The sequence below is a fragment of the Fringilla coelebs genome (assembly GCF_963513975.1).
Source record: "Fringilla coelebs genome assembly, chromosome: 28".
NCBI lineage: Eukaryota > Metazoa > Chordata > Aves > Passeriformes > Fringillidae > Fringilla > Fringilla coelebs.
This window is the reverse complement of record NC_140054.1, coordinates 1,244,464-1,263,759: the sequence shown is the minus strand read 5'-3', so window position 1 is coordinate 1,263,759 and position 19,296 is coordinate 1,244,464. Positions and strand designations below refer to the sequence as shown.

Sequence of the window (19,296 nt, the reverse complement as noted above, 5' to 3'; positions counted from 1 at the left end):
GGGCTAAGGAGAGGCTGCATCAGCAGTCCCAATCTCCTGCCACACCAACAGCTGCCAACCCGTCCCAGCTCCCTGCAGAGCCCGAGGCTGCTGGGGCAGCTCCTTCCCCCCTTCACATCTGTGCCAGCAGGGCCAAGGTGCTCCTGGCACCCTCCCCTGCCATCCCTTCCCCTGACCTTCAGCTCCAGTTACAAGATTTATGCTCCCTCCAGGCTTCTCCTATGGGTTACCTCAACACACACCCCCTTCCCACCCCAGGGAACCTGGGGAAGCAGCCAGAACTTCCCAAAAAAACCCTTTCCCATCTCCTCCACCCAGCCAGTGCTGTTCTCCCCCTGCCCAAGATGAAGTGTGGAGGGTACAGAAGAAAGGAGTCGGTACAAAGTACAGCTGGAGAGCGCAGAGATTTATTTTCCATCCCTTTCCAAGGCAGCAAACACTCCACAGTCCATGTTTACTCCCAGTATCTCCACTCCCCCACCTGCTCCTTGCTCCTGCACTCCCCGTGTTTGCAGAGACACCGAGGGAGCCGGGGCAGCTTTGCAGCCCAGAGCTCTGTGCCAGGGGCTGTGCTCACACCAAACCCTGGCCCCAGCACGGTGGGGGCCTGGCTGTGCCACCCCAAGCTCTGCAGGGCTGCTGTCCCCCAGCTGTCACAGGAGCTGGCAGCAGCTCCAGCAGGACTGTGGCACAGCAGGGGTGCCCTGCAGAGTGTCATGAGCCTGTGCTGGCAGCAGCTGTGGGACAAATAGCATTGCTGCTGGCAGCAGCCTGTGCCCAAGGTGACAGAGGACAGCTCATACAAGGTCAACACCTGTAACACCACTTGTTCCTTTGAAACCAACTCCTTGGCCTGGAGCAGGAGCTGCTGGTCCCTGCTGGCTGCACCAGGGAATGGCTGTGGCAGCAGCCCAGCCTGTCCTGCTCACCCCTGGGCTACTTCTTGTGCTTCTTCTTCTTCTTCTTGGGAGCCTTGCTGGGTTTCCTGGAGTGCCTGGGCCTCTTGCTGGAGGGCTGAGCTCCGTCACTGTCCGAGGCCGAGCTGTCCAAGTCCGACTCTGAGGACTGCCTGGCCTTGTGCTTCTTCTTCTTCTTCTTCTCCTAGGAAAACACAGGAAAAGCCTGGGAATGTGGGAATGCCCTCCCTGGTGCTCACCAGGGCAGCACAAGCTCTTCTGGGCCTGTGTCTGCATGGAAAGGTGCCCCAGGAGGCAGGAGTTAGCTGCAGGGCAGGGCACAGAGCACGGCAGGAATCGGAGCAGAGGGGCAGCCACGTGGAAATCCACGGCTGGAAAACCCTGGATAAGTCATGGAAGGAGAGTTCTTGCTCTGATTCCATTATTTCGTTGCTCTTTATTAATAAAAGTTGGAAGGATGAAGCGTTTTTGCCCAAAAAGCGCGTTTCTAAACCAGCCTTGAGCACCATCCCTGCAGCCCCAGCCCACCACCAGCCCCAGCCTGCCAGGATGGGAGCACTGGAGCACCCAAACACTCCCAGCTCAGGCAGGAGAGCCCAATGGAGCTCCCCTGGAGCAGGACAAGGTCAGTGCCCTCCTGCAAGATGTGGCTCCTTGCACAACCTCCCTAAAGATTTCACCATCCCCTCCTCTTTCCCAACTTCCCCTGTGCCCCTTCCTGCTCATCAGTTTCCTCTGCACCCCTTCCTGCTCCCCAGTTTCTCGTGCACCCCATCCTGCTCATCTTCCCATTGCACCTTGTCCTGCTCCCCAGTCTCCTCTGCACCCCTTCCTGCTCCCCAATTTCCTCTGCACCCCTTCCTGCTGATTCCTTCATACTCTCCTGTTTCCCTGTTTTCCTTGCACACCTTCCTGTCCCCAAACTTCTCTTCCACCCTCCTGTGCTGCTCTCTCCCCCAGGCTGTGCTTCTGCAAAGCCCTGAGCCAGCAGCTCCACACTGACCCTTGGCTGCAGCACGAGAACAGCTGGTGCTGGAATGAAGCCCATGAAAACTCTGAAATGGATCTAAACCCTCCCAATTTGTGACAAAGCAGCAGGCAGAGATTACCCTTGGGTCAGGCCTGGGGGGCACTGGGATCACCCCAAGGCACACCAGCAGTGTTTGATGATGCAGGATGGCAATTTGGGGATATTTAATCAGGACACAGGCCTGGGGAGAGGATCTGTCTGATCCCAGGGTTCATCCCCTGCATCCCCTTCCAGCAGGGAACAGGAATGCTGCCAGCAGCTCCCAAGGGCCTGGCAGAGCCCATCCTGCAAAAACTCAGGTGCTCCCTCCCCTTGGCTCTGGGAAGTGAAGGGCCTCTAAAAAACTGCACCTTGCACATGGTGAATGCACAGCTGCAGCTTTCTGTCCCAGCACCAGGATCCAGCAAGGATCCAACTCCAGCCATGGCCAACCAGGGCTGAGAGACTTTCCTGGCAAAAGGCTCTGAGGATCGTGGAATGGTTTGGGTTGGATTGGAAGGGAGCTGAAAAACCACCCAGTGCCACCCCTGCCACTCCAGGGACACCTCCCACTGTCCCAGGTGCTCCAGCCTGGCCCTGGGCACTGCCAGGGCTCCAGGGGCAGCCCCAGCTGCTCTGGGCACCCTGGGAGAGCCCAAACCTCTCCAACCAGGCCTTGCCAGGCTACAAACCCCCTGTGGGAAATAGCCCTGGGGCACCTGGAACCTTCCAGCAAATCATGATTTCCTTTCCTGGATCCATTTGCTGCAATGGGCTTTGCTCCTGGTTCTCATCCTGGATTCAGGAATCTGAATGCCAGAGTGGTTTGGGTGGGAAGGGATCTTCAATGCCAGCTCCTTCCAGCCCAGGGACACCTCCCCCTGTGCCAGGTGCTCCAGCCCCAATGTCCAGCCTGGCCTTGGGCACTGCCAGGGATCCAGGGGCAGCCACAGCTGCTCTGGCAATTCCAGCCCAGCCCCTGCCCACCCTGCCAGGGAACAATTCCCAATTCCCAAGATCCCATCCAGCCCTGCCCTCTGGCACTGGCAGCCATTCCCTGGCTCCTGTCCCTCCATCCTTGTCCCCAGTCCCTCTGCAGCTCTCCTGGAGCCCCTTCAGGCCCTGCCAGGGCTCTGAGCTCTCCCTGGAGCCTTCTCCTCTCCAGGGGAGCCCCCCCAGCTCTCCCAGCCTGGCTCCAGTGGGGCTGATCAGGAATTTTTGCCCTATTTGAGGACTCAAGCAGAGAAGCCAAGGAGGGTTTCAGGGAGCAGAGAGGGCCACTGAGGTGACCAAGCCCTGGGACAGGCTTGGACAGCCCCAGTGAGGAATGTGGCCCAGCAAGCTCAGCTCAGGGCTCTGACTAACCCAGCTTTTAAGCACCTGTGCCCAAACTGGATTGGGTGTCCAAGCACCAGGCCCAGGGGAAAAAGGAGAGGAGGGGCTGGCAGCTGATTTTTAATCAAACAGAACAACTTTTTTAGGGAACTGGAAGAGCAAAGACAACACCCAGAGCTGAGCATCCAGAAGATTCCTCTGGGATTCCAGGGAAGGGAGCAGAGGATGGAGTGGCTCCACACCCACCAGACCCTTGACACATTTTAGCTCCATAACAGCAAACAATGTCACCCAAAACTGACTCTGTTTTCCTGTGGGGTAACAAGAAACTCACCACAAAGTCCCTGACCCACAGAACAAAGGCAGAAGCAAATCCTCCCAGTCCTAGGAGGATGGGAAGGAGTTAAATCCTCTAGAGAAGGAGATGCAGCAAGGAGAATTTTCTCAAGCTTTTCCAGGCCGTGCACATGGTGAGAAAATTTGACAGGACCTTCACAACCAAGAGTTTCATTCCAAAGCTTGGGAAACTTTCTCAGGATATGAAGGCTGAAGGCAGGACAGGATGTCACACACACTCTCCTGGACAAAAAGCACACATGAGCATTGTGCTGGCTGGAAAAAAATCAACAAACCCTCACTCTCCCCTTTTTGGGAGCTTCTAACAGCCAGGATCACTCCAAGAGAGACAAATCCCTTTTCTGGCACACAGTGGGGTTCTTGGGGTGTCCTGTGCAGGGCCAGGAGCTGAACTAAGTGATCCTTGTGGGTGTCTTTTCCAAGCCTGGATATTCCAGGATTCTCTGATTCTTCCAGTGCAGAAGTGCAGGCAGAACAGCAAACACAGCCTGGGCTGGAAGTGCAGGAGGAAACAAGGAGAGCTGAGCATTCCCAGAGGAAAAAATGTGGCTGCTCCACAGCTGGAAGGGCTTTGGAGCAGCCTGGGACAGTGGAAGGAGTCCTGCCCATGGCAGGGATGGCACTGGATGGGATTTAAGGTCCTTCCAACCCAACCCATTCCACGATTTCGTGATTTTCAGTAGCAGGAGGAAGCACTGCTGCAAAAATCCTCCAACAGGAGCAGCATCCTGCCCCAGCCCTGGAGATCAGCACTGAGGTCACCAGGGAACTCAGTGTGCAGGGGATGTTTGCAGCTCAGGGACTGAGCAAAGCTCAGGTTTGTGCCTGCAGGGACACCCTGAGCTGCCAAGTGCCCTCCAGCCAGGCTGGATGGGGCTCAGCTCGGCTCTGGCACACCCAGCTCAGCTCTGGGCACACCCAGCACCCCACACACTGCATTTTGGGGCAATATTTGGAGAGGATTTGGCTCAAGCAGCTCTCAGTCAGCCTCACACAGAGCACACAGAGCTGCTCTTCACGGATGCTTGCACATCCTGCCCCACCTATGCAATTACACAGCAGAACCCAACAAAAGTGCTCCAAAACCTCTCTCTGAGCCCCTGCTGGAGCTGCCAGCAGGACAGAAGCAGGCTGGGCTGGAGCCTGAGTGCTGGTTTTCATGGAATTCCTTCCCTAATGCCCCAGAAATTCCTCCAAGAGGGGCCCCTCCAGCACTCCAGGCTCCCTCCTGTCCTTTGTGAGGAAACTGCTCCAGGCTGTGCTCTCAGAATGTTCCAACAGCTCATTCCTCCTAAAACTATTTGGGGTTGAGATAAGAGGGGAGTGCCCAGAACTGTCCAAGAAGTTGAAATATTTTTCACCAGGCCCTTCTGAGGAGTTAAAATCCCATTCCAAGACTTTGTGTCTTTCCTTGTGAAAAACAGGAATGGATTCCTAATGTCTGCATGCCCAGGGGTGTGCCAGGAATCCTTCTAGGCTTCATCATTTTAGTCTTTATCCTCATTCCAAAAGCCAATTTCATTCCAAACAAGATTCATTACCCAATCTAAAGGTGTTTTTGCATCCCTTGTTGGAGGAGCAGTCAGAATGAAGCTGAGGAGAAGAACCCAGCCTAGAGCCAGTAAATGAAGACAGCCAGATTCAGAAAAAAATCCATTAAGACAACGTGTGAAGGGCTGTGCCTTCTTCATGCCATGGAAGAACCAGTAAAACCAGTAAAACAGAGCATGGACCAAGGCTGGATGAGCCACAGGTCACAGAACAAACACACTTAGGCGTGGTTTTAACATGAAGATCTGCAAATCTTCCACGAGGTGGGGAAAAGAGCAGGAAAATCATAAAAAGCCCCAATCCCAAAAGCCACCCAAAACCACCTCAGGGATGAGCTGCTCCATGTGGAATAGAGCTCATAAGGAACTTGGAGATGGATCTAAACCCCAAATTTGAGGTTGTGTGAGCAGAAGATGGGATAAACTCAGAGAATTTCAATGCAAGGGGTTATCCCTCAGTCAGCACTGCAGGTTTTTTTTAGAGGACAAAGGCAGCAGGATGAGAAGGGCTCAGCCATTCCCAGCCTCCTGCCTCCCACACAAGCCCAGCAGGGACCCTGCTGTTCCCACAGGAGCTCCCTCACCCCCTGACCCCAGGAGGAGAAGGGGACACAGAGCCTGGGCCTGCCCAGCTGTCCCAGCCAGCTGCAGGGCTCACCCCTGGCACAGCACCACAGAGCCCTGGAATTGTTTAGGCTGGAAAAGCCCCCCAAGATCAGCCAGTCCAACCACAGCCCCAGCAGCACCTGCATGTCCCCAGGTGGTTTAGGAGGGATGGGGACTCCACCATTGCCAGGACAGTTTCATCAACCCTTTCTGGGAAGGATTTTTCCCAAATATCTGCATGGGAGACGGGTATAAAAAGGAAAAAGCAGACAAAGGAGTGAAAACCTCAAAGAGAAGTCGGGGGGGGCAGGGGGGAGAACCCCTCCCTAAACCTCCAAACCATCCAGACTGCTGGGATGGCAGGGAAGTCAGGAGTGGTTTGAAGCAGAGATGGGGTCAGAGTAGGTGCCACCTCCTGGGCCAGGGGACAGGAAACACGGGCATTCTGCACCAGTGGCTCAGTGCTGGCTCTTCCTTTGCACTCCAGGGCCTTCTTGCCCTGCTCTGGGAAAGAGGAGAGGGAGCAGCTGTGCTGAAGGGGCGAGGATGGGGAGAACAGCCACGTTATTGCTCTGTCAGGCTGCACACACATGGAAAACCTTCAAATGTCTCGTTTTTCTAACTTGCCCTGGGCTAAGCAGTGGCAACTCTAAATCTCCCTCAGCACAGCTTGAGGCTCTTTGCTCTCACCCCTCCCCTCATTCCCTGGGAGCACCCCCAGCTGTCCCCTCCTGGCAGGGAGCAGTGCAGGGCCAGAAGGGCACCCCTGATCCCCCTTTTCTCAGGCTGAGCCCCTTCCCCAGCTCCCTCAGGATTCTCCAGCCCCATTCTCTTCCCTGGACACCCTCCAGCCTCTCCCCTTCTCCTTCCACCACCCTTTTCTCAGGGATTACAGGAGACAGGACAGGGCTCAGTGCTGCCACCCAAGGATGTGGCACTGTCACACCAGTGCCACTCCCACACAGAGAACTGAATCAGCTCCAGCCTGGGAATACTGGGGGCCTCAGGCAGGAGGGAAAACAGGAGCTGGGAACCACTGGGAAGGCAAGGTGAAAAAAAAAACGGGGGGTGAGGATCCTGGAGGAATATCTGGGAAGAGGAGAAAAACCCCAGAAACTGCAGGGAAATACCAGATTCAGGAAAGCACAAAATGCTGATCCTGAACAATCACAAATATTAATTTTATTGCTCTGACACTCAGTGGAGATGGAATCCCTTGGGAGCTGGCAGCTCCCTCCTCTCATTTAAAAGCCCCAGGGCCACACTGGTGTCACACACATGGGAGGGGACAGGTCAGCAAGGAGATTGTCCCTGAATCCACAGAGATACTGCCACGTGCTGTAAATCCCTGGAGCTCCAGGCAAGCAGGGAAGCACATGGTGCCTCCCAGACAAGATCTCAGCAGGCACTCCAGACTACAAGGGAACCATTCATCTCCAGGATCCCACATCCTGCCTCCAAAAAAGCTCCAAGTTTTATTATTCCAGCTCTGGAAAACATCTGACAGCTTTTGATGTCACCCTTGAGAAGGGAGGGAGATCAAAGGAACAAGGGAGATTTCAAGGAAAGCTATTAATCCACCAACCCCAAAAAAATCAGGAACAAATTCAGGACAGTGACCCACATTTCCTGTAGTGTCAGCAGGGCAAGACTCCACTGGGAATCCCCATCCTAGTGGATGGGCAGGGGAAGGATAACAAGCTATTTGTGCACTTCTTTGTGTTATTTTTCCCCAAAACTTTTAAATAACTTGAGCCTTTTCTGCCTGTTGCCACTCTCCAGGGATACAGAGAGGCCACAGAGCTGGAAAGAGGGGAAAAAATAGAGAAAGGGTTTTGGAAGAGTAATTAAAAGTGGGACTGTGAAGGGGCTGATGGAAGAATTAATTTATTGAAGTCCTGACCTGCATTGTGGCTGCCCCTGGATGTGTCCCAGGCCAGGCTGGATGGGGCTTGGAGCAACCTGGGAGCATGGCAGGGGTGGGATGGGATTTGGGGTCCCTTCCACCCCAAACCCTCTGGGATTCTGTGAATATTCATCCCTGAATAATGCTGACCACCAAAAGCTCCTGGCTTGGGTTCAAGTCTCACCTGTGTTTTATTTTATCTCATCCTGCTCTGAGCCAGAGGTCAAACACAGCCTGGGAAATGTCTCTGATCCAGTGCCATTTTCACAGGGACAGAAAGTGCTCTGGAGCCTGGGAATGCTCCCTGTGCAAACACAGCCAGGGATTTTCCCCCAGAGTGTGCAGATAAACCCAATTCCCACAGCTCTGGCAGGGTCAGGGTACCCCTGGAGCCAGCAGGGCACTGAGTCCAGATCAAAGAAGGGTGTGAGGGCAGGAGAAAGGAGGAAAACAGGAATCAGAGGGTTGAGGACACTGAAGCAATGCCTGCAGAGCCTCACAAAGACCAGCAAAAACAATCATCATCTTTTTCTCACTCTAAGAATATCTTTTGAGAGCTGTGTGTTGTAGCACAAAACCAGCTTGAAGGGAACTTGACAATAACAGGAGAAAACCTAAGAATTAATAGGAAATCTGCAGGGGAGGTTCCTGTTTTGCTACAGAATCTGCCCAAAACTGAGGCACCTTCTCAGCCCACACCTGGATACTCACACCCACATTGCTGGAGTAACTCACTTGTAACTACAGAGCAAATTCCCATCCCCCATTTTCTTTTCCAGGCCAGCCAGAGGCCACTTCATACCTTTTTCCTCTTTTTTGAAGACTCCTCAGCCTTGCTGATCTTTTTGTCCCCTTCAGGTCCTGCTGCTGCCCCCTCCTCTTCCTCCTCCTCTGGAATGAGGCTGTATTTGGTTCCTCCAGGCTGCATGAAACACTCCTTGGCAAAGTGACCTGGAAAAAAAAAAAAGGTGTTTGAAGGAAAAACCCAGCCCCTTTTCCTTTTTTTTTTTTTGTTCCTTTTTTAACAAATGCATTTCATACACCTGAAGTGCTGCCAAGGCTTTTTTGATTATCAGTCTTTTTCAAGGAGAAAACTACACTGGACATTTTTTATCCTGAAATTTCAGCTGCTTGAACGTGCCCTGATCAAACAGGACAGGGAACAAACATAACCCAGGTCATTCTGGAGGGATTAGTTAGGCAAAAGAGAAAATATTCTTGTCTCAACAAGTAAAAATCTGTCTCTGCAGGGGCTTAATCAGCCCAGAAAAGAATAGGGGAAAGGTAAATTGGTGTGACTGGCACCTGGAAAACGAGCTAAAGCCACAAAGAGAGAGAAATTCAGCTCTTCTGGTTCTACCCTTTCTACTCTGGAGACATCAAAGTTGACCTACTAAGCTGCAGGGGAAATTTGGAGAGCTGGCACCTGCTGTTAGGAGGAGACACCATTATTAAAAAGCAGATTGAAAATAGGCATAATCCTGGTTTTTGGGGTTCTTTAAAATAGTGTTTTATACATAAGAGTTCTTTAAATAGTAATAATTCTTTAAAATAGTATTTTAAGGATACTTCTCTACAACTACAGAGGCCACACTCAGCATTAACCTCCTCCAAAATAGCATGAACCCCATTAACCATTTCCTCTAAATAACACAAGTAGGGCACAGCAAAAACTCCTGCACAAAAAAACCACCTTGCACCTCAGCAAATTGAATAAATCTACTGAAAGGCACCACAAAATCATCTTCACACTGCTGAACCAGGCAGGACATCATTTCAGCAGGGCACAAACTTGGGTTTAGCCCTAAGAGCTGTGTCTTAAGTGTCCCACCAAGTGAGCAGAGCTTCCACTGAAGGGTGTTCACAGGGGGATCACCCGCTGAAGGTTCGTTTGCTTCTTCAAAACCAAAATCAGAGTAATTACCCCAAATGAGACTCAGCAGTGGGGATGGTGCATCCTGCACTTTGCTGAAGCCCCAGAGATCAGCTCCTTGCACAGCACAGGCTGTTCCTGTGCCTCTCCTGTGCTCACCTTGCTGTCCCCCAGTGCTCTGGGGACTGTGACAACTTTGCCACCCTGAAGGGACACAGCGGGGCTGTCATGGAGCTGCACTACAACACGGATGGCAGGTGAGGGCAGGGGCTCACTGCAGCTCGGGGAACAGGGCTGGAGCTCCAGGAGGGGCTGAGGGAGCTGGGAAGGGGCTGGAGAATTCCTGAGGGAGCTGGGAAGGGGCTGGAGAATTCCTGAGGGAGCTGGGAAGGGGCTGGAGAATTCCTGAGGAGCTGGGAAGAGGCTGGAGAATTCCTGAGGGAGCTGGGAAGGGGCTGGAGAATTCCTGAGGGAGCTGGGAAGGGGCTGGAGAATCCCTCAGGAGCTGGGCAGGGGCTGAGCCTGGAGCAAAGGAGGCTCAGGGGGCCCTTGTGGCTCTGCACAGCTCCTGGCAGGAGGGGACAGCCGGGGGGTCGGGCTGTGCTCCAGGGAACAGGGACAGGAGCAGAGGGAACGGCCTCAGGCTAGGCCAGGGCAGGCTCAGGGTGGGCACAGCAGGAATTTCCCCATGGAAAGGGGGCTCAGGCCTTGGCACTGCCCAGGGAGGGTTGCAGTGCCCATCCCTGGGGGTGTCCCAGGAATCCCTGGAGGTGGCACTCAGAGCTCTGGGTTGGGGACAAGGTGGGCACTGGGCACAGCTTGGATTCTTGTTGTTCTTGGAGCTCTTTTCCAACCTAAATGATTCTGCCTCCCAGCAAGAGGCACAGGATGGTTGGGGTTGAAGGGATCACCTGGAGCAGGTGACACAGGGACACATCCAGGGGGTTGTGATGGCTCCAGAGAGGGAGACTCCACTCCCTCCCTGTTCTCTGGCACTCTCCACAGACAGAAGTTCTTCCTCACAGTGAGCTGGAGCTCCTTGTGTTTTACTTTCTGACCATCACTCCTTGTCCTGTCCCTGAGCAGAGTCTGCACCATCCTCCTACACCCCCTGGGGATATTTGTGTGGATTGATGGGATTCCCTCTCAGTTTTCTTCTCCACAACACCCAGGCCCAGCTCCATCAGTCTCTCCTCATTTCTCCAGTCTTTCATCACCTTTGTGGCCTCCACTGGCCCCTCACCAGTAGCCCAAAGGGGTGTGATTTTAAGGAATAAATATTTTTTCATTTTTTTAAGGACTTTAATTAAATCTTTTGGTTTTGTAGCAAGTGATAAAAACTCCCTCCTCTAAAGGACAAACACAGAACCACAATTCAGTCCTTACAACACATGTAACCATGTCAGCAGCTGTGGCTGGCCCTGGATCCCTGGAAGTGTGCAAGGCCAGGTTGGACATGGGGCTTGGAGCAGCCTGGGATGGTGGAAGGTGTCCCTGGGGACTGGAATCAGGTGGGATTTAAGGTCCCTCCCAACCCAAACCATTTTGGGATTCCAACCACGAGACAGACACTGATACAAGCCCACCAAGGGTCACTGCTGGCTGGGACAGAGCCACAAAGCAGCAGCCCAGACCCACCTTTGCAGCCACACTTCTTGCACACCGTGTTCAGCACGGCCTCCAGGGTGATCTTCTGGCTGGTGTAGTCCCTGAAGGAGCGTTTCTTCCTCTCATCCTGCCTGGGAGGACAAGAACAGCTCCATTTTCAATCCATTCTCATCTTTAATCCCTCATTTTTGTACAAACAAAAGGCTTTTACATTTTTGTACGACCACAAGGCTTTTAAAGGTTATTTGGTGTGGTGGTTTTGGTTTGCTAATTTGAGATTTCACTAATTTTGAGATCACTTATGGCTGCAGCTCCCTTCACAGAGAGCAGCAGGCACAAGTTCCCAAGGATTTCTCCTAGGCAAAGGCAGTGAGAAGCTCAGAAAGGAAGAGAAAACAATTCTTATTTCCATTCACTGCTCCTGTTGTTTTGCACCTGTGGAATGTGTTATGGAGATTGTTTACCCAAAGTGATTTGTTAACTGGACACTGGTGAAGGTTGTTTTGATTCCTTGGATAATTGGGTCAAAGCTGTGTCCTGGCTGTCCCAGACAGTCACAGGTTTTTCTTTTTTAATGTAGTACCTTTTAGTACAGTATCTCTTTAGTATGCACTTTAGTATAGTATTAGTGTAATATAGTACAGCTTAATAAAGCATTTCTTCAGCCTTCTGAATCATGGAGTCAGAGCAGATTATTCCCTACATTGGGCTTGCCCTGCACCAACAATCACTTCTGTAAATGTCTCCTGCTGCAATGGATTTGCAGGGTCAGGCCATAGTGGGCACAGCCAGCCTGCTCCTGAGTTTGCTTTCAGAGCCTCAGGGACTCCTCAAGGCTATTGGAACAGAAATTGTGCAAATTAAGAAAGAAGAGGCTGAGAAACCGAATACCAAGAGCACAAGAACAGGATAACAGGGCTGTGAAACACCTGCACTGTGACCAATCACACACTCTGAGAAATGAAGGCAGAACACAGAGAGCAAGGCAAAGGCACCGATGGAGCAGTGTGCACTTAGCAGCCTGTGGAATCTATAAATATGTGTGCAATGTAAACCCATCACACACATATTTATAGATTTATAATGTAAACACATTACACACATATTTATAGAGGCTGCTGCTGGATCATATTGGTCAGTTCTTCAGGAGTCCTGCATTTCCTGCAACAGTCTCCCATGCAAAACCAGGACACTCTCAAAGTAAAACTTTCTAAAGCCAAAGAGCAGAGCTGACCTGGCCTTGGACACCTCCAGGGATCCAGGGGCAGCCACAGCTGCTCTGGGAATCCCATCCCAGCCTCCCAGGGAACAATTCCTTCCGAAAATCCCATCCATCCCTGTCCCTATGCCAGGTAATAATTAGCATTGATTCCATGGTTCACAGAACATTGATCAATACCTATCTTTTTTAAGAAACCCATTGCTTTTATAGACAGTTACAATACAGACAGACTTAATAGGTCCTCTAATCAAAACACCACCACCACTGGTTAATTAGGAAACCACTTTGGTAAACAAATCTCCATAACACATGTTCACAGCAACAGGAGCAGTAACTTAAGAATTGTTTCTCATTCTTTTCTCTGATCTTCCCACAGCCTTTCCCAGGACAATGCCTGGCAAAGTTGTGCTGCTCTCTGTGGCCAGAGAGCTGCTGCCACACAGCCCTGTCCTGTGGCAGAGGAAGCCGTGCCCTGTGTCCTGTGGGCAGCCATGCCCCCTGGGCAGCGACGTCCTGTGTCCCCTGGGTTGCCATGCCCTGTGGGCAGCCATGGCCCCTGGGCAGCCATGCCCTGTGCCCCCTGGGTTGCCATGCCCAAGGGCAGCCATGCCCTATGCTCTCTGGACAGCCATGCCCTGTGTCCCGTGGGCAGCCATGCCCTGTGTCCTGTGGGCAGCCATGCCCTGTGCTCCCTGGGCTGCCATGCCCTGTGTCCCCTGGGCTGCCATGCCCTGTGTCCCCTGGGCTGCCATGCCCTGTGCCCCAAGGGCAGCCATGCCCCCTGTGCCCCCTGGGCAGCCATGCCCTGTGTCCCCTGGGCAGCCATGCCCTGTGCCCCATGGGCTGCCATGCCCCAAGGGCAGCCATGCCCTGTGCCCCCTGGGCAGCCATGCCCCAAGGGCAGCCATGCCCTGTGCCCCCTGGGCAGCCATGCCCTGTGCCCCATGGGCAGCCATGCCCCAAGGGCAGCCATGCCCTGTGCCCCCTGGGCTGCCATGCCCCAAGGGCAGCCATGCTCTGTGCCCCCTGGGCTGCCATGCACTGTGCCCCCTGGGCTGCCGTGCCCTGTGCCCTGTGGGCAGCCATGCCCTGTGATCAGCCATGCCCTGTGGGCAGCCGTGCCCCGCAGCCGTGCCCTCTGTTCTGCTCAGATTTACCCACTCAAGGGAAACGTTGTTGGGATCCAGGTCCTTCCCCGTGCCTTGGTGAACAACCTTCATGGAGAGGGAGAGCTTCAGTTTGTCATCCTTCATCTGCAAGCCACACAATTAGCAGTGTGTTAAAATGTCACCTAACGATGCTAATGAACACCAGGACAGTTGACTTTAATTAGGGTTACCTCTCTCCCAATGAGCTTGACCCAGACCTTGTCCCCCACGTCGAGCATCTCTGTGGGTTTGTCCACGGGGCAGGAGGACATGTGAGTCCTGTGCACCAGGCCTGGGGGGATGGGACAGAGGGGACAGGATCAGCCCCAGGGGATGGGACAGAGGGGACAGGATCAGCCCCAGAGGATTGGACAGAGGGGACAGAATCAGCCCCAGGTGTGCCTGTCATAGAGCAGCTCCTCAGGGGATGGGAGAGAAGGGACAGCCCCAGGGGATGGGACAGGACCAGCCCCAGGGGATGGGACTGAAGGGACAGAATCAGCCCCAGGGGATGGGACAGAGGGGACAGGAACAGCCCCAGGGGATGGGACTGAAGGGACAGAATCAGCCCCAGGGGATGGGACAGAGGGGACAGGAACAGCCCCAGGGGATGGGACAGAGGGGACAGGAACAGCCCCAGGGGATGGGACAGAGGGGACAGGAAGAGCCCCAGGTGTGCCTGCCATAGAGCAGCTCCTCAGGGATGGGACTGAAGGGACAGGAACAGCCCCAGGGGATGGGAGAGAAGGGACAGGAACAGCTCCAGGGGATGGGACAGAGGGGACAGGAACAGCTCCAGGAGATGGGACAGAGGGGACAGGAACAGCTCCAGGAGATGGGACAGAGGGGACAGGAACAGCCCCAGGGGATGGGACAGAGGGGACAGAATCAGCCCCAGGGGAGGTGACAGAAGGGACAGGATCAGCCCCAGGGGATGGGACAGAAGGGACAGGATCAGCCCCAGGGATGGGACAGAAGGGACAGGATCAGCCCCAGGGGAGGTGACAGAAGGGACAGGATCATCCCCAGCTGTGCCTGCCATAGAGCAGCTCCTCAGTGATGCAGGGAATGCCATGGGGCATGGAATGCATGTGCTAGGGTTAATAAGTTAATTAAAAAACCAAATTAACTATAAATTAATAAATAAAATTAATTAATTATAAATAAATCAATGAAAATTAATAAATTACCTGTAAAATAATCAATAAATTTAATAAATTACAAATTAATAAACATAAGAAATAAATTATAAATCCATAACTAAAGTTAATAAACAAAAAATTATATAAATTATAAATGTATTATAAATTTATAAAATCACTAAATTAACTATAAATTAATAAATAATATCAATAAATTATAAATTAATAAATTATATGAAGTGAACTTAATAAAATATTGAAATAAAATAAATAATAGAATTAATAACGGGATTAATAAAATAATAAAACTAATACATTATATTAATAAAATAATAAAGAAAATAATACCATTTAACAATTATTAGAGTTCATTTCATCCTTAGCTCATCCTTTTTTCAGTTTTATACAGAAAATTCTCCACTGAACCTTGGATTGGCAGTTTCCAAGTTTCCAAAGTGGCTTGGAGCAGATAATCATTTGGGGTGTGGGAAGAATGAGTTTTTATACCATTAATAACTAGAATATTAAAACTATTTATTTTATAATTTTAATTTTAAATTCATATTTATTTATATTTATTTAAAGTTATATTTCTTTAAAGTGATATTTACTTAAAGCTACATATTCATATTTTCATTTATATTTAATATTTTATTGATTTTATTTTTAAAATTATATTATTATTTAGATTTACTTTTATTTATTTTTGACTCATTTTTATTTCTATTTTTTGACTATTGTTTATAATGCAGGTAGTACTAGTAAAGCTGTAAATATTAATAATAAATACAAGTAATACATATATTTACAAATAATAAATATATTTATGAATAATAAATAAATAAAAATAAATACATTTCTGAATAATATATTTCTTAGTAATAGATGTATTTTAGAGGCTGCTCCAATGTTTTAACTGCTGAGACAGGATACAACAGCCCAGCCTGGATTGGAATTTGGATGACTGACAGTGGAGAGCAGGGCTCTGCAATTATTAAATATATTCATTTAAAATTTTATGAATAAATATAATAATAAATATATTTGTGAATAATACATTTATTAGTAATATATGTATTTTAGAGGCTGCTCCAATTTTTAACTGCTGAGACAGGATACAACAGCCCAGCCTGGATTGGAATTTGGGTATTGCAAGTGGAGAGAAGGGTTCTGCAATTAATAAATATATTCATAAAAATATTTATGAATAAATATATTTGTGAATAATATATTTATTAGAAACAGATGTATTTTAGAGGCTGCTCCAATTTTTAACTGCTGAGACAGGATACAACAACCCAGCCTGGATTGGAATTTGGGTGACTGATAGTGGAGAGCAGGGCTCTGCAAGTAATCAATATACTCATAAAAATAAATATATTTATGAATTATGAATAAATAATTACAAAATGTTTGTGAATATATTTATTAGTAATATATATATTTTAGAGAGTGCTCCAATGTTTTAACTGCTGAGACAGGTGACACCACCCCAGCCTGGAGTGCAATTTGGGTGACTGACAGTGGAGAGCAGGGCTCTGCAATTAATAAATATATTCATAAAAAATAAAAATATTTATGAATAAATATAATAAGAAATATATTTGTGAATAATACATTTATTAGTAATAGATGTATTTTAGAGGCTGCTCCAATTTTTAACTGCTGAGACAGGTGACACCACTCCAGCCTGGATTGGAATTTGGGTGCTGCCAGTGGAGAGCAGGGCTCTGTAGTGTGAAAAATGCCTATTTTAGGATTGGGTTTTCAAAATATTGACATGAATGTTATATGTGTTATGTTAGAAAGTGATGCTGGATTCACTTTCTCAAGTAGTTTTAGGTTATAACATAAAATAGAAACTATGCTATGCAGGATACTTTTTCTAAAGAAAGGACTTGCACTGAGACAGCAGCCACAGGACACCTCAATCTGACAGAGAAAAAGAATTTATTGCTCATTATCAGAAGAAATGGATTTCTTCCTGCCTCCTCAGCCCTGAAGAAGAGGAAGAAGCTGACACTGCCCAGACAGAATCCTGTGTTTGAATGGAATTTATGCACCATGGATGAGGTGTGTGAATATGCAACAGGCTGTTGCTTTAAGGGTTAATCCTCTGTCAACCTTTGCCACCCAAAATCCCCCTTTTCCTGCCCCATTTCCCCCTCAATCCCCCCAAATCTAAACCCAAACCCCCTCTGTGTCCTTTTTTGGGCTTATTTTGCCCAGAAAGAGGAACCCAGACTGTCTGTAACTCTTTGTTTTTATTGTCTCCTGTTGTCCTAAATCCTAATTATCCAAATTTTTATTACTCTAATTCTATTGCTATTTCTACAACCATTTTATTACGATTAAACTTTGAAAATTTTAAAAACAAGTGATTGGTGTTTTTCACTTGCAGGAGGAGCAATCTGGGAGCACGTGGCTGCTCCAGCCTGTGCCCCCCCAGCAGCCACAATCCTGCCCAAAGCCCTGCAGGGAGCAGGGAAGGGGATCCTCGGGGGCTGCAGCTGTCCCACAGTCACACACAGCTTAAATCTGATTTTCCACTTCTTTTTGATTTAATTAATTCATTTCACTTCATTTCTTGTAGTCCTTTTTCTCCATTCATTCACACTGACAATTAAAAGGAGGAAATTGGGCAAACTGCAGAATTTCTACAGTTCTGCCATTATCTTCAAATTATTCTCTCAAATATCCTGAATTTCCCAAAACCTCCACTAAAATCTGAAGGTAACAAAACCCCAAAATATCCAGAATTTCCTAAAATTTCCCAAAATCCCACCCCAAGATATCCTGAAGTTACCAAAAATTCCTTTGAGTCTTTTTTGGCAATCATGCAAAAGTCCATCATCTTCTAAATGCTTTCCAAATTCCTTCCTAATTTAGGAAAAACTCATTTTCTGAGCTTTTTCTGAAAGCCTTTAATTCTGAGCTGGCTGCTTCCCTTGGCCACAGCAAGAATGAAATAATTTCACAGACACCAACCTTGTTTCCTGCAGCCTGGGATTTTGATGAAGGCCCCATAATCTGTCACTGCAGCAACCTGGGGAGAAAACCCACAGCAGAGATGGAGGAAATCTGCTCCCAGAGAGGGGAGAATCTGAACAACAAACCTGCCCAGCTCACTGATCTGGAGACTGGCAGAGAATCCCAGAATGGTTTGAGTTGGGAGGGATCTGAAATCCCACCCAGAGCCACCCCTGCCATGGCAGGGACACCTCCCACTGCCCCAGGTGCTCCAGCCTGGCCCTGGGCACTGCCAGGGCTCCAGGGGCAGCCCCAGCTGCTCTGGGCACCCTGGGAGAGCCCAAACCTCTCCAACCAGGCCTTGCCAGGCTACAAACCCCCTGTGGGAAATAGCCCTGGGGCACCTGGAACCTTCCAGCAAATCATTATTTCCTTTCCTGGATCCATTTGCTGCAATGGGCTTTGCTCCTGGTTCTCATCCTGGATTCAGGAATCTGAATGCCAGAGTGGTTTGGGTGGGAAGGGATCTTCAATCCCAGCTCCTTCCAGCCCAGGGACACCTCCCCCTGTGCCAGGTGCTCCAGCCCCAATGTCCAGCCTGGCCCTGGGCACTGCCAGGGATCCAGGGGCAGCCACAGCTGCTCTGGCAATTCCAGCCCAGCCCCTGCCCACCCTGCCAGGGAACAATTCCCAATTCCCAAGATCCCATCCAGCCCTGCCCTCTGGCACTGGCAGCCATTCCCTGGCTCCTGTCCCTCCATCCTTGTCCCCAGTCCCTCTGCAGCTCTCCTGGAGCCCCTTCAGGCCCTGCCAGGGCTCTGAGCTCTCCCTGGAGCCTTCTCCTCTCCAGGGGAGCCCCCCCAGCTCTCCCAGCCTGGCTCCAGAGGGGCTCCAGCCCTGCAGCAGCTCCGTGGGCTCCTCTGGGCTCTCTCCAGCAGCTCCAGGTGCTGCTGAGGTTGGAATTCTGAGCTCTGTATGTGCAGAATCAGGTGACAGAAGAGGACAGGATTCCCCCCTCCCCTGCTGCCCGCCTCTATGGCAGCGCCCACACCTGCACCTGAACAAGCCCACGGGCACAGGTGTGTGCACCTGTACCGAGCTGTCCGCCACCCAAACCTGCCCCGCGCTAAACCCCGGCTGAACAAACACTGAATTCACTCAGAGCACGGCCCGGCCCTCCCGCACCTCGCCCTGGAAGATGGAGTAGAGCTCGGGGAGCGGCTCCATCGCCTCGCTGGGTGCCGTGACAGCCAGCTGGATTCAGCACACGCTACCGCATCTCCTCTGCAGGATACTGAGAAAAGAAACATTTCATTAACGCCCGAAAACGCGCAGAGAGCCCTCGGAGAGCCCTCAGAGAGCCCTGGGGTTTCAGCGGCTCGAGCAGCGCGGGGATGGACCGAGCGGAACCCGCAGTGCCCCGGTGCAGGACTGACCCGGACGGGCGCGGTGGGACAAGGCGACTCTTCCCGGAGCCCGCGGGGCGGTGCGGCCCTGTCAGCGCCCGCGGCAGCAACACCAGCGCGCCGCCATCGCCTCAGCCTCTCCCGCCATAACCCCCTCACGCTGAGAGGCCGCGCTCCCTGCCAATCACAGCGCGCAATGTTCCCGTATGGCTAACCACAGCCAATCAGCGTTACCCATGCTACCCAG

General features: G+C 50.8%; 1 protein-coding gene across 2 annotated transcripts; it reads right to left on the bottom strand.

Annotated features, from left to right (window-relative positions):
• Positions 1–420: 420 nt before the first annotated feature.
• On the bottom strand, positions 421–19,212 carry ZCCHC17 (zinc finger CCHC-type containing 17). 2 transcript variants are annotated; one of them, XM_084222495.1, is made up of 8 exons: positions 19,080–19,212; positions 18,829–18,937; positions 17,662–17,719; positions 13,723–13,823; positions 13,545–13,636; positions 11,192–11,292; positions 8,483–8,631; positions 421–1,101 (listed from the first exon to the last, which is right to left on the bottom strand). In XM_084222495.1, the coding sequence occupies exons 2-8, from the start codon at positions 18,868–18,870 to the stop codon at positions 937–939; spliced, it is 708 nt and encodes a 235-aa protein (XP_084078621.1). In that variant the 5' UTR covers positions 18,871–18,937; positions 19,080–19,212; the 3' UTR covers positions 421–936. The 2 variants fall into 2 exon arrangements, with proteins under 2 accessions (XP_084078621.1, XP_084078622.1); XM_084222496.1 differs by lacking the exons at positions 17,662–17,719; positions 18,829–18,937; positions 19,080–19,212 and adding an exon at positions 15,022–15,123.
• Between the last annotated feature and the right edge of the window lie 84 nt (positions 19,213–19,296).